Below are 15,574 nucleotides of genomic sequence, written 5' to 3'. Positions count from 1 at the left end.
GTGACCTTCGTGAACCAATTGACTGCTCTCAAAGTATGTGTCAAGATACATCCGCAACAACACAGATGCCAGGGGTCATGGGAGTCACAAGGACATTTTTAAGACCTTTAGCTAGTGCAACCCAAGCAAAGCACTCTTCTTTCAATTACAGAACTGTGACACAAACACCACAGGTAACTGAAAGCACCACTGAATATTACAATACAGACCGCTTTTATTGAAACAGATGGTGACACTGCTCTCCAACTTGGCATTTGTTCTTGAAATTAGGTCAACTGAAAAAAAGGCCAGTAAGCCAGTTTCCCCCTCACAGACCCTGGAAACAAGCACATTTCTGAAGACTCTGGAGTTGCACCAATGTCTGTTTTACTACTCCACAGAAGATCCACTCTAGCTAGCTATCAGCAAAGCAAACCACACAATGTTAGTCATGCAGAATGACTTGCCTAGGGATAAGCAGAACTGATCAGATATACAGAATCCAGCCAAAATGGCATGCCATAAGGAAATGAGCTATATCAGGCGCTGGGGCTAAGGGGAAAGAAGATAAGAATAGGACGCCCTTCTGTAATCTTCCTTGGGGTTGCTCTCTGTAGGAAAAGTGCCGTGCTCCTATGTTACACAAGTAAAAATACAGTTCAGAAAGGAAAATGAGAACAACTCTTCCTCAAAATAACAGGACTCTAGGTTAAACATGATGCTGGGGATCATTTCAGTAGACAAAACACATCTAGGTCTTCTGTTTTGGTTAAAACCTGGACTCTTCATAGTGTTCAAATAACCCTACCAGTTTCAGGATGGGTATGAACTTATCTTTCTTTCACAGGTATGCTATGACTGCCACCTTTGGAGCTGTATAGGGCTTACTTGACACCTTCAGACACACAGACTTTTAGGCTCTGACCTTTATGACTGTTCCACCTAACCAAAGCCTTGCAGACCCTGCATTGAGCTTTGTCCACGAGACTCATACACCAGGGACAGAAGCAGATCTGCTGGGGTTGCTAGTGCACTCAATGCTTTCCATTTTGTCTGAATTCTAGAGCTTTCCTGGCTCAGGCCTTTGCTAGGGAAAAGTCTGGCAGTTTTCATAGCTCTGAACACATTGCTGACACCTTCTCTGGGCCAAGCGTCATGGAGCAGGTTGAGCTACCAGGTGGGTCTCAAAAGAACGTTATCTGCACTTGAGCCTTCAAGAAGAAAGGTTAGACGCTGGAAGTACACCCAAGATGTAGTCACCACGCCTGGAGCAGCCATCAGCCATGCTGGGCAAATGACTGTTACAAGTTAGTCAGCATCTGAACTTTGGAAGTTGAGCCTGCTAGGAAGCAAAGTAGTTAATACAAAGCATCTTATCCAACTGCACTCTTCAAGAAAGTTTCCTTCTTCCTTCTGAAGAAACACCCTGTTCAAAGCGGTACTATGGGACAAAATTCTTCAAAACAAAAAAAAATCCACGCATGGGCAAAAAAAGCTTTCAAATTGTTAAGTTTGAGAGAGTAGCAAGTAGAATACCATAAGGGATAGAAAATAGTTTTGTTGATACCAAGGATAGAAACTGAGCACGGAACATAGCCATGTCACTCTCTATGCCCTCATATGGGAGCTGTACACAACACAGGGCAGATGCTGAACAAAACATACACCCGCTCCCCAGCATGGAATACGTGTATATATCGACATTAGAGATCCCACTGGCATACACTTTGGGGATGTTTCCATTGCTTAGCATTTTAAGAGCATTTGGTTTTTAGACACAGTTAGACCTGTAGTGCAGTCAGATCTCCCGATGAATGGGGGGATTTTGGAAGGAGTCAATAATCAGGGTTTTGTAATCCTATGAGCAGAACTCTGACAGCACATTTAAAGCAACTCCAATGCAAAGTACTGCCAGATGGGCACCTTCCTGGTCACAGCCACGATCCTGTTGCTGACGGGACCACAGGATACAGAAAAGACATGTAAATGGCCAACCCCACACGCACAGAGACATACAAAGTAAGCAGAGAAAATCCACGTTGCTCATTACAGTGCTTTCAAGTATCTACCTTTATCAAAGATACTTAAGAAGGTGGAGAAGTGGAGATGACAATAGAGGAAAGAATAATTTGGTAGCATGTGAAGATTGAAGATGAAAGTGAATGAACATGTTAAAACAAGGAAGAACACAGAATAAATAGCAAAGGGTTAAAGGCACAATCAAGAAAAAACAAACAAGAAACAAAATGAAATCTACTGCTCAAACATTCACTGGGAAGCTGAAAGCCAAGATGTGAGCATAAGGCAAAACTCACATCATTTAAGCATCAGTTCAGAAAAATCTTTCTAAATCCTTAAGAAAACTGCTCAATATACACATCACTATCAATTTTATGTAACTGCTACCTTAAGGGAAATCAAATCCTGTGCCAGTGCTTGAAATCCTTCTGGATATAGTCATATAGCTCCCCTGAACTCCTACTTCCTTCTTTTAAAGAGATACAACAGGCCAATTACTTACAAAGGATCAGATTAATCCAAGGAGATGCTGTTCTCTGAAATACCCAAAGGCTGTGATTTCTTCCTACTGCATGACCAAACACTCCAGCAATTCACCCAATGGCATTTATTTACTTAATATGCGTACAGATTTTGCACCCGTAAAGACATAGATAACCTGGCCTCTCTAGCCAGAGACAAAGTTTAAAAGCTATGCAGCAGTAAGTTGAGTCTCCACTTCCAAGTGATCCATTTTTTTCGGGATAAAGAAAACACCCTTTCAAAGTGTAATGCATTGCCTGGATACTACTATTCTAAGCCATTAGGACTGTGTTTTATTATTTTATTTTAAATAAATATGCTTCTAAATATCTGCAATTTTTCCACTAATAATTCCTCAACTCAGATTTTTGGGAAAAAATGGGGGGTAGGAAAACCAGGACCTGTCCTTCAACATCTGTTGACATGACAAAATCATTCATACAAATGAAATTAGGCTAAACTAGCATATAAAGATTATCAAGGGACAAAAAAGAAAGCATTTCTGTTTTGTAACAAGAACAGCTTTTAGCATAACTGACTTTTCTGATGAAAACGTTACACTTCTAAAGCTGAGAAGCCATCATGCTACTGATTGCTGTGGTAGTTTAGTCAAAATAATGAACAGGGACAGTGAAGAATACATCCAGAACCTTGGTACCAATACGGTTTGATACCTCCAAAAAATACGAACTATACAGGAAAGTATTCATTTGGCAGCTTCTTCACTGCAGACATTAATATATTAACAGAAAGCCTGCTGTGAATTACTTTTCACTTTTTAATCACACGGTACAAGCTCTAGATGGGCTGGATGCCAAGTCATTTAAAAGCGTTCGAGTAATATGAATACACACCAGCATTTCATTTAACCTCACTCAGCTTTGCTAAATGAAGTAACAGTGCTCTCAATCAAGCTTAATTGTTTTAAGAAATGTGCAAAACATCTCTAATTCTGCTTCAGTACAGCAGCAAGCCACTTTCACTCATAAGCTATTTTTAGAACCCATTATTTCGGAAAATGTATCTATATGAGCATACTTACAGATTGTATATCTTGTAATGGTTTTTATGCTTTGAATCCAAAAACCTTAAATAGGGGGAAAAAAAGGCATGTATTAATACACATTTCAATAATGATGGTCTTAATTTACAGCATCATTAAAACAACATCCATCACGTGCAGCTCCGCATTCCACATTCCAGCTGGCCCTGTGGTACCTCCAAGCAGGGCAGGCAGCATGTTGCAAACCTCCCTTGTACAAATAATCCATCAGTATGAGTGAGACTACTTGTGCAACTGAGGGACCCAGAGCTGACACGCAACTGAAACATTTATTGTATGCGCCAATTTGCGCTGACTTAGAAGATATTCACACATCAATATATTAAACTGGGGAAGTGTCGTTCATTTTTAAAACAGAAAGTACCGACTGTGAAGAATCTGTACACAGTTACTTCCAATATGATCATCTATGCAAAATATTTTGCTACAATGGTGTTTCCAATGAAAAAAAGCAGTCAAAGTGACTTCTGTAATCCCGTTCAAACAGCCAGAATCATTTATTTTTAAAACTTGTTTTTTAAGATGGCCATCATTCGCCCCTGAAATCTGAAGACCATGCCCAGTGACAGTCTGGGTTCAGAAAGGAGAAAGACCATTCTAGTTTTTTTTCACACTTGCGCTCATTTCATTTTCACGCTAACTTTGTAATGAAAACTTCCCCTACAAGCCTCAGAGAGCTAAACTGCAAACGTGATTCATCAAAATTGCCATGATTATATATGATGTGTCACCTGGCAGTGTTCAAGAAGAAATAACATACAAATGTTTACACTTAACATCATCAACAGTGTGTATCTGCACATCAGCCAGAAGGAATTTAATTAGCCATGACAGAACATGCTGTTCAAATTGAAAGAAACACTAGCTGCTAAAATCCTGGAAAGCTCAAGCAAAAACAAGCTCTGGTTATCAGTCATAATATTCCAGAAGAACCTAGAAGAACTGTGTGGTTAAACTGATGCGTTAAAACAAGAACAGATGTGCATGCTCTTTGGGCAGCACTGAGTACGGGACTCCAATTTCATCGGCACAAGTATTTAGTAACTGCTGCTGGTGCCCCTGTTGGCAGACTCAGGGAGATTCAGGAAGACCTGGACCCGACAGCTCATTCAGAGGGCCCCACCGGTTTGAAACATGCTGGACAACAACAAGAGCGGACTCCGCTTCTGCCAGTAACATCCACAGGACTAAGCGTAAGCTTCCATGCAAGTGTCTAACTATTAAATTCCAGCCACAGTACCTCAAAGTATAAGGAGCCAGCCAGCAGCCTGAGCCCTACTTCTCATACAGCATTATCATTAAATTTGTCAGGACACCAGCTGTCCAGAAAAAGCCCACTGGCATATCCCTTGTGGCTCAATACCGATTGCTCCGGAGCTCAAACACATTGAATTTCGACATAAAGACTTACTGAAAAAAAATACTCCAGGCATAACACTACTTTAGCATCCAACTCCCTACACCTACTTCATTTATCTCTCCATATCTTAATATGTTTCATCACACTTTTAGGCTGTCACTAGTCCTTTTCATCAGAGTGTTTATAGATTAATAGTTGATAGTAACTTCCTTTCAAAAGTCTGACTTACACATTTTATTTATACACTTAACCAATAAAATTTTCCTTTATGTAGGAACCACTGAAATCGACGCTGTGAACACAAGAGGACCTTCAAAGACTACTTACTACCTATTGTTATTAATTTGGATTATGTCTATGTCATTTGTTCCTAACCCAGCCTTTGGCTCTATCTGAAACCTTCCAAAGGTGGAGCCCACCGGGGACCCCTTGTGTCACACAGCAGGTGCAGTACCCAGATCAGCTCAACAAAAAGGTGGCTCTGACAGCTAGTGAAAGAAGTTGGCTAGACAGTGTGAGTTTGTGGGACTGCCCTCAACCATCCCAAAGGGCAGGGAAAGCTTGGTTTGCATGTAATGCGTCTGCACTAATGCAAACCGTGTATTAGACACCATGGCTTCACGCATCTCGACAATTCTAGTGGAGACGTATGCTCTGCAGGAGTATTTACAAACTGCGACATGGAACCTCACCGACATGACCCACTCTTTACTACTGCCTGACAGAATAAGGTCACTGCTGCAAGCATGGTCAAAGCCAGACTGACGTTTTCAGTGCTACTCGTGGATGGTGAGCTTTGCCATAACAGTTAAATATGCAAAAATGAAACCCTCTCAAACTCATCTGCATCTAACTGCAGCTGCTCAGCAAAGCTGCTGTCTCCAGATGACTTATTCTCAGCTGAGGGCTACGGTTCCTCCAACTGTCAGAACCAAGGCACTTATTTCAGCACAAAGCTGGACGCAAACAACCACCGGTGAAATTCAAGCGTCACTAATTCTGCCTGGCAACTATCCTGAGAAACTTTGTGGCACCTCAAACCTGGGCACAGCACCTTCTTCCCCAGGTCCAGCTACTTCCAACTCCACTGCCCAACCATGTCCCTTGCATCATCCCGTTCCCAAAATTCAAGCCTCTTGGAAAGTTACTTAAGTTATTGGCTCAAACGCCAACGTTCTCAAAAGCAGCAAGAGTGGCTTTAAAAAAAAAAATCAGAATTCAGGATGCTGAACTGACTAATATTTGGCTCTTTTGCACAGGTATTTAGCTTTTAAAGGAATTTCTAATGCTGCATTCTCCAGGTGGGATTTTAAGCAAGCAAATTACAATGATGCTCCTAAATCACTAAGCACATCCTGGGGCTTTAGGCAGCCTGGTCTAGTGGGAGGTTTCTCTGCCCATGGCAGGGGGCTGGAACTAGATGTGCTTGAAGGTCCCTTTCAACCCAAACCATTCTGTGCTTCTGCGATCCCCCCCAGATGTATCCAGCAGCTAAGAACAGGTAATGTGTTAAAAATAAAAACCTTTTTACAAAATGTACTATAAGCATCACCAGCAATCATGAATTTTAGCTAGTTTGTCTCCTCTTCCATTCAGACACATTTAAAAAGCCCTTTATCCAGAGCCACCTATAATTTACTGCTGTAAACAAAATTTACTTATCAAGCACCTCATTTATCACTTGGAGAAAGGCTATGGGCAAACATACCCCAAAATGCCATCAGTTATTTGAGCAAACTCTCATTACTGCAAACAGAGGCATGGATTCACATCTTTCTAAAATAAAATAACCTCCTTTTACCAACACAATTTGCTGTGTTCAACTTTTCACATGAAAAAGCAGATCTGAGATCAACCCAGAACAGCAGCCTGGACTAAAATTCTTGATACAACTATTCTCAGCATTTATAACATTTCTATGAGTCAGTTCACACATCCTTTCCTGAGCAGAACATATGAGTGCAGAAAAGGATACTTAAGATTTACAAGAATAACTTAAAAAGAAGAAAAATAGAGCCTTACCTTACTACATCATCAATATTGTTCCGGTACACTCCTTCAAGCCTCTCTGCAGGAAAACCCATAGCAATTATGTTTGGATAAATATCTGAATATGTGAGTTAAGGAAACATTTGTAAAATATGTACAATTTCTGCAATAATATTAAATGAACATCACTAAATATCTATATGCTCCTGTAACAAAGTCAGAGCAATAGCTTAGACCAACTTCCATATGCGAATAATTCAACATTATATTGACAGCAATAATGGGTCTCTTCCAAAAACACAAAATTGAAAAATGGCCAGGAAAAAAATCAGTATAGAAAATTTCCAATATACAGTATTTTGTCCGCATCCAATACAACAAGTCTCCTTACAAATCACATACATAACTGATTATAAGTCTTTACCATCGGATAGCTGCTGTTAACACTGAATAGAAAAGTAATCCATTAGAAAAGCAGAATCAAGTAATCCTCTTCTGTCATACATCATCTCACTAAAATTGTATATATGCTATGTGCCGTTCTCTCTCTACAGTTTGAGTGGTATATTTAATCCACTGGGAAACTATTTTAATAGTCGTGTGACTAAATTGCAAGAAGTTCCAAATTAAATGCCATGTTAAAGTCCCCAGTGATCCCAAAATAGGTATACCATTCAAAACAAACAAAAAAGTGCATTTCATACATGTAAACCCTGGCAACAGTACATTTTGTCACTTTCCATGATTTCTACATAACAGGCCACTTACAGCAGCTGCTAAGGTGGCTCTGAATGCCTTAACGTGAGATACTGCAAGAGATGGGAACGTACCGAATCCCAAAAGGATTACAGATATTGTTTATTAAATAATAATAATAATTTTTTTTAAAAAAATACATTTCTGGCAAAAAAAATGTAGTTTCTTATGCTGAACTACCTGTAACCCACATTCCAAAAGCAATACAACCCAAGATAAAGAGCTCAGGAAAAGTACCTTTTGGCAAGAAAAAAAACCTACAATTAAATAAGGCCAAATTAAAAAAAAAAAGTTTACGTCCATAGCAAACATGGTAAAGAACCCTATATAATTTACCAGAAAACAATTAGTATTTATTCTCCTGGAGATATAATGATATATGTATTGTTGTGGTTTTTTTTAAACACAACTCAAGAAATGAAAATACTCTTGAGTTTTAAACATCAGAAGATATAATGCAGTGAAGAGCCTTCACTGACAAGCAAAAGAGAAATGAAACCAGCAGCTCAAAAACAGACCGTGCCCTACCACATTAACATACTCCTCCTCAGACTAATTTTAGAAGGAATAAGAACAAAGAATGATGTGTTTTAGGTTGACCCTGCTTTAAAGAAGGGGGGCTGGAACAGGTGATTTTCAAAGGTTCATTTCAACCTGAATTATTCTACAACCGAAAGAATGATTTTTATGGTTAAAATACCAGCAATATTAACAAGCCTCCGAAGAGTAAGCAGCAGAATGGAAGACACTGTAGCTTCCAAGATACTAATATTCCAGCTACCTGTACCCAAAGAAAAGCTTGAAATAGGATACGAACTGCTTTACTCTGTCCTTGCAGAACTCCCACAAGCCTTATAAAGCAGCACAGACTAAGATCTGCACAGCTCATTAACTAGAAGACTTAATTTTGTACATGTTTTTTTGCAAGTGTTTTGAAGAATACACAGAAACAATGTTTTCTACTCTCAAAAAAGAATCTAGCATTTACTGTGTGGTAATCCAAGTATTAAGACATCTGTCTACTTGGACTACTCAAGACTATTTATGCAGGCAATAATTAGAAAAAAATGAAAGCTGCTGAAGAATCCAAATAAATATCTGTAGTAGTTTCAAATACAGACACTGAAAGGGGGTTACATGTGGTTTCCAATTTATTCTGTATTTCCCCAAACCTTAAAAAAGCTTATCTTGAAGAAAAAAAAAAAACAACCATTAAGTTGCTTAGCATTCAGAGCCTGTGATAACTTCAGATACTATCAAATCACATAAATCTTAAACTTTGAACTTCACTCTGAACGTATTTTACTCTGCAAGCAGTCCACACCTCTTTGTTAAAGTAGCAAAAGGCGCTATATAATTAGCAATCTATTTGCTGTTTTATCAGTTACTACTTGGCATGAGCATAAGAAACTGGTTATAAATCATGTACACCTGCTCCATGCCTATCCCTTAACAGCAAATTACCTGACTTTCAGCTAGCACACCCAATCACTCCCTCCTAATTCCTGATTTCAAGAGCACACATCTACCTACTGCCAGCTCTGCCCTTTTTGCTCAAAAGCACCTCCATGTGCATCCTGCTCTGAGCAACAGGGCTACATAAATTACCCTAAAAAAAATAATGCAGTATATTAATCTGTTTTCTGCAGCACTTCTCCATAGGACAAGCATTTATGCTTGCAACAGGGTTAAAATACATTTTGACGCACCCCATCAAAACCTGAAGTTCTGCATCCAAACAAAACTGTTTCAACTATAGGATCACCCATGCCACAGGTGCCCAGGATTCCCAAAATCACCACGCAACTTGCTCAAATTCCTGTTTACAACTGCGAGTTTTAATACATGGTTTCCTCACGCATTTCAGCCTGTGGTTTTCATTCAGTAGCTTTTCTTCTGCCGTGTGTTTTCACCTCTGAAAGGCTAAGAAAGGAGATGCTTTCCAGGACTCCCAGCTGGTGCATGACAGGAAGAAGGCAGCCTGATGCCAGGCAAAAGGAACACAACATTTTCTCATCAGTATCTCCAGTTCACAGGTCCACGGGTGTCCTAATAAAGTCTCAAACACACCAGCAGACAGAGATAAAAGCTTCTGAATAACCAGTGTGGTCTCACACTTTCAGAGCACAACCCCCTCATGGCTCTGGCGTCTCACGTGGCTCCTCAGGGTGCTACACACGCAGTACATGCACAGCGCGTGCACGTTTCTTCTTTTAAATAGGAGTAAACCAACAGATTGAATGCTTAAGCTTAACCGTGCCTCAGAACGAGGTGCATATATAAACCCAGATATAGTCCTGCAAAAGACGTTCCCGAAAATGCCAAGAGTAAAGCAAATGGAAAAAGACTTCAAAAGGAGAAGAAAAAAAATGAGTTTAAATCAATTTACTGATGCCAATTCAATAAACACGTTGTGCACTCTGAGGTTTTGGAACCTGACAGCACAAAAACTGAAGTGTTATTGAAAAACAAATATCCGACAGCGAGCCTGGTGGGGGTTCTGTTTTTAGGAAAACATGATTGTTTTTAAACAGGCAAGCCAATTTCTCCTCCACCTAAATATAAGCGTCCTGAAGTACCTTACTTATTATCTCCAAGTATCAGGCTGGAATGCAACCCGCACGCCACTGCTGACTCACTCTGCTCTCTGCAGCAGATCTGGCGTTAAGGACAGCGGCCGCAGCAAGCAAACGCCGCGCTTCCATGGCGCGCCTGACAGCCCGCAGGGCTCGTCTGCGCTGAGCAGAAGCAAACGGTACCTAACAAAGGCTTTCCTGCCGCTGGGGAAGATCCTTTCACGTCTTCTGAACATGCGCCTCTCTTACAAGCATGCTGAAGAAGGGCACTGCTCCGAAAGCCTTCTGTTGGCTCATACAGCCAAAGAATGACTTTTGCTTGGTGATGTAAGAACAGAGCGGAAGCGCTGTTACTGTCTACATAGATGATCTAAGTCTATGAGCAGAAATAGCAGTTTCACCACTTAATTGAAAAAGCTGCCATATAAACTAAGTTGTTCCACCCTCTCCTCTCCTGCAAAATCTGCACTGAGAAGGGGATGATCCTTACTGCATCTGTACCAGCTCACTTTCTCCTGATGCTGTGCTCCTCCCCAGACACAGCCTGTGATTTACTGTCCGTCAGCCGAACGCATTTTGGGAGCACCACAGAGCGTCATCTTCAGCAAGTTCTTCTATCGTTACCACACTGAAAGGTTCAGGGGCACCGCTTTGCACCTCCAAGTGAATTTAACACTGATCTCCGAAACCGAAATTAAAACACTCGCTACCAAATGAGATTTCTTACAAGGGAGCTTGGAAGCTGGGCTTACATTCAAAGCAAGAATCTGAGTCATCATGAAATCAGTAATGATACTGATAATTTTAGAAACCTGGAAGAACTGATGATTGAACACATGCAACAAGTTCATTATCAACTCCATCCTCATTTTAAAACAGACGAATGGAGATGGATAAAACCGCAGCCAGTTTTTGACGCAGCTCTACGATGCTTCCAGCTAGCCTGCAAAAACAAAGTTAACCTGACAAGAACTATCACAAATCTGAAACAGGCCTGCCATATTTTGCCAAAGTAGCTCTTTTCTAAGAAATCCATTCCCCAAAATAGTTTTAATACCTTTTAAAGCACTCATTCCTTTTGCAACCTTGCAATCCTGTAGGTTGGGATTTTAGCTAGCAATCATAATAAAAAAATACATGAGACAGACCGCATGCACTGACGCACAATACACATCAGCAAAACAATAAAATGCTGTCCCCTACTAAGTTCATACTTCTTACTAACTGCAAAACTTCAGCTTTACCCAAGGAAATGTAAAAACGGAAGCACCTAATAGTTTGCTAAGATATCAAATGCCACAAAGAAAAAGTGATGCTTTCTCAACACTTAAGACAAACCAAATTAATCTATCTATATGCTGCTTCAAAAGCAACAGGGCTACAACAGGGCTACAGGGTTTGCTCTAATGCTGTTACCAGATTTAACAAAATACTGGTCCTTAAATCCTGAGATTGTTCCCACATGCTAAAGATGACAGTCTTTCCAGTTGCTATGAGAAAAATCCTGCATCGTTATGCAAATCAGCAGTTATAATCATTTTCAAAAATAGTTGTCTATATATTCACATTATGCGATGATCAAATTAAAGAATATGCAGTATACACTGAAAATTTCATTTATATATATATATATATATATATATATATACATATATATATAAGCAAATGACTTGTGTTGCTCTTTTAAGATAACTTAATTTTCTCACAAATTCAGTTTTTTTTCCTAATAATGGAAGCAGGCCAAAAAAAGCATACTGAAATATTTACCAGTTCTTAAACAGCCACAAAAAAAAAGTTGCAAAAATACACAGCCATAGCCTTTCCTTTAACGACTAACGTTCTCAGTATCTAGAACTTTATTCATGAGCATTTCTAAGCAGTTTTATGAATTCCTTTTTCAAACAAAGTAAGCATTTAAACTCTTGTCCTTGCTCTGCTCATGAAGGCAGCTCTAAGACAAAAACACAAAGCAAATGACTTAATCTTCCTATTTTATAAGCATGCTAGAGCATGCACTGCAGAATTTACATATAGCTTTACTTTCTAAACCAATGCTGACAGGTTTTAAACCAAAGCCCAAATAAAAAACAACTTTAAAACTATTAGCCCTTTGCAATCAAAGGCTGCAGGAGAACCCACCAGTCATTAGACTTCATCTTTTGTTAAAAAGGAAATTTAAAACAAGCCGAATGTTCCTGAAGCTGTGAATGACGGGCACTGTTCAAATCTTGCTTTGGAACTAAAAACTTCTTACTGCAAAACCTGAACCTCCATATGTAAGGACAGCTGGCCATTTTTGGTGACCTTCACAGTTTCCACTTTCCAAGTACAAACTTAATTTACCAAAGAACAGATTTAAATTGCTGAATCTATGGCCTGAAAAAAGCTCCGCAACCTGTCAGGAATGAAAATTTTCACTTCCAGTTCAGGCAAGCAGAGCACGTACTGATGCTGACCTACTCCTCAATGACCCACTCTACATTTGCACCCCAGTTTTGCTCCACTACAGCAACCTTCAGCTTCCTCCCTCAGCACCAGCCCCGTGTGCCGGTAGCCCTAGCATGCAGGAAGCTGGCCCCCGCTCTCCCAGGCGGCAGCCAAGCTGTCAGCAGCTACATCCCATCGACAGCAAAACTGGTAAGTGGAGGCACAAGGGTACTTCCAAGTCTCCCAAAGTTGCTTTGTTGCCTCATGTATTTGCAGTTTTCAGGAACTCAGACTTCAGTAACGACGCAACGTGGTCCAGCAGAACATCTGTCCCTACCAGCTCTGCAAGGTTAGCACGCTGACCTCAACCCTTTTAACTCCAGCTTAAACAAGTCCACATAGAAACAGAAAAAAAAAAAAAAAAAACCACTGTTCTAGCTGTTCAACAGCTTGACAGCCTGCAGCTACAGAGGGAGTGTTGCAAGAAGTGTCCACACTCCATCCTCAAACAGATTTAAGTGTCCTGACAAATGGCCAAACCCTTATTAGTGCTATTTTCTTGACAGCATCCCTACTAAAAAACAAAAAAGACAGACAGACATAGGAAAATATGCCCAACCAAATCTAAAAGTTTCCCAGCATATATGCCATTTAGCTTGTATATATACATACTTTTTTTTTTTTTTCTTAAGTAGGCTGCATTTCCATTAGCCAGCGTGAAACACAAAATAAGTTTACTGTTTTTCTACAAGTCTGGGTAATCAGGAAGTATAGAGGAAATGAACAGGAAGAAAGTTCTTCAGAGCAAAGGAGGATTCCTTGTAGCCAGCCAGCTGTACTTGCCAACTCTACCATCTGTGCCTTAAAGAAGGAGAAAAGAGACCAACTCAGATGTGGCTGAGAGAAACATTTTATGATTTAGAAGAAGTGCATTTAACCCATTAATGCTCAAGATTTCAACTACAACCCTTTGTTTCTTTTTAATCCCCCTGCTTGTAATTTAAATGCAGCAACCTACACACGGAAGAAAAAAAAAAAGTGGCTCCTTCATATCCAAATTCCCATAGTGGAAAGGAGTAAATCAGAAGATACTTGAAGATGAGATTGCCAGGTTGCCTCAGGAACCAGCTACAAGCTCCTTCCCACAGCAGGCTTTTGGACCCACGTACACTCATGACACTGCATTTTGGAAATTACTGCCACAGTAAGCGTCTCTCCTTTTAGCTTTGTAAGGTGTATGAGATGTGTCCTGGAGCTCTCAGCCACATGGTGGCTTTGCTGAACAATTAACAGGGTCGAGAAGACTGAAAAAACACAGAATCTACATAATAACCAGGCGCTTCCCCCTGCCACCCCCACCCCAGTCTCAACCTCATAAACCTCACAGCGTAAATACAAAAAACAGTAACAGAGAAGCATGTAAAAGTATGATGTTTACACTGCAGAAGAACTTGTTCTAACAAAGACCAAGCACAGACACATTAAACTTCCATTTCAACGTGGTAGGGAACCACAGATAAAGACAGACATGCAGAGAGTAAAGGAGATAAGTTTGCCGTGAAGGGCTGCAAAACCCTCTAAAATAGCCGATGATATTACCAGACCGAAGCAGCTAGCCTTCCCATTACAAAAAAGCCAACAGCAAGCAGCATTGTAAGAAACGATGCAACAGCACACCGTACTGTTCACATCAAATTTGCAAGAAGTCTTCAGCTGAGAAACCACGGATAGGGCCTCGACTCCTTACTCAACGCCAGCTCCAGGTCTACAGCCCTGACAGAAGACGTTCCACCCCCAATTCCGGAGGTGGAAATTGTGTAGGGGCGCAGTTAGGAAGGTCTCCTGCTTCTGCTCACGCTTTGGAAGAAGCCATGTAAGTAAAGCGAGCCCCTGCTTTCCGTACGCACTCCAGCATCCCAGCCTGCTACCGCGCCGCAGGGACAGCCGCACGTGGCAGGCCGGGCAGCTGTCCTGGAGGCAACGCGCCTGCTGCCTCGGCCTTCTGTCTGGAGGCAACACATTGAAGAAGCTCCACTTTCACGTCTCAGTTTGAGATTTCCAACGTGACGAATGTACCCGTTTTTGCCTATGAACCCAAATCAGGACGAACCCTTTGACAACAGAGCGTGGGACCTCCCCAGGGGCACTCTCAGAACGCTACCACACTTCGCAGGAGCTCCTCTAAGGAAGCACCGCTGTGTACTTAAGCAGATCTTAACCTCAAACACCCACAGAAGAGTACAAGAATTTTATTCAGTAAAAGAACTCAGCACGGAGAGTCACTACGTTGATATTTACTGACAGGAAGTGAAAAATGGCTCACACTCAACTTCTTGCAAGTCTGAAAGGACATCCAAAACTTTCAGACACAAGGGAATATAAAATAGCTATCAGGCCGGCGGACAAACGTTGCACTAAAAAGCTTTATGAAACTTAAGCTAGATTTATATGAATTTTTCAGCATTAGAAGACTTAATTTCAGGGGGCGGTTACAAGAGAATATAAAGACAAGCAGCAAAACCAGGCATAAGGCCAGCCTAATAAACCATTTCTCAATCAACCAGCCCTAAGTAGATAATATTTAGTTCTAACGAGATCCAGTGTTTTCCTCCTCTTAATGTTAGCACAAAAAATGTCTTAGAGAAGTAACACCCATTCACACAAGGAACCAAAGACAAAACACCCAACTGCTTCAATTCTAGCCCAATATATATCCGTGCAAAGCAAAGAATTAAGCACAGGCCTCTAAAAAAATTAATCATGCAATTAAAACCTATTATACTACATCCCTACAAAGGCAGAATGAAGTTTATAAGACATTTCTTAAGCACTTCACTGCAAAGAATTGGATATTACACAGTTTTTATGCACCGCTGCACGTTG

At 40.6% G+C, this 15,574-nt stretch overlaps 1 protein-coding gene across 1 annotated transcript in view; it reads right to left on the bottom strand.

Annotated features, from left to right (window-relative positions):
- Window positions 1–15,574, bottom strand: part of PTEN (phosphatase and tensin homolog) — a 50,227-nt gene that overhangs the window by 27,544 nt on the left and 7,109 nt on the right. The window contains exons 2-3 of the mRNA XM_040563872.1: window positions 6,966–7,050; window positions 3,563–3,607 (exon numbers count right to left, since the gene is read on the bottom strand). Coding sequence (XP_040419806.1) covers window positions 3,563–3,607; window positions 6,966–7,050 — 130 coding nt within the window. The remainder of the gene's footprint in view (window positions 1–3,562; window positions 3,608–6,965; window positions 7,051–15,574) is intronic.

The sequence above is a fragment of the Cygnus olor genome, chromosome 7 (genome assembly GCF_009769625.2).
Source record: "Cygnus olor isolate bCygOlo1 chromosome 7, bCygOlo1.pri.v2, whole genome shotgun sequence".
Lineage (NCBI taxonomy): Eukaryota > Metazoa > Chordata > Aves > Anseriformes > Anatidae > Cygnus > Cygnus olor.
This window is presented reverse-complemented; position numbering and strand designations above follow the sequence as displayed.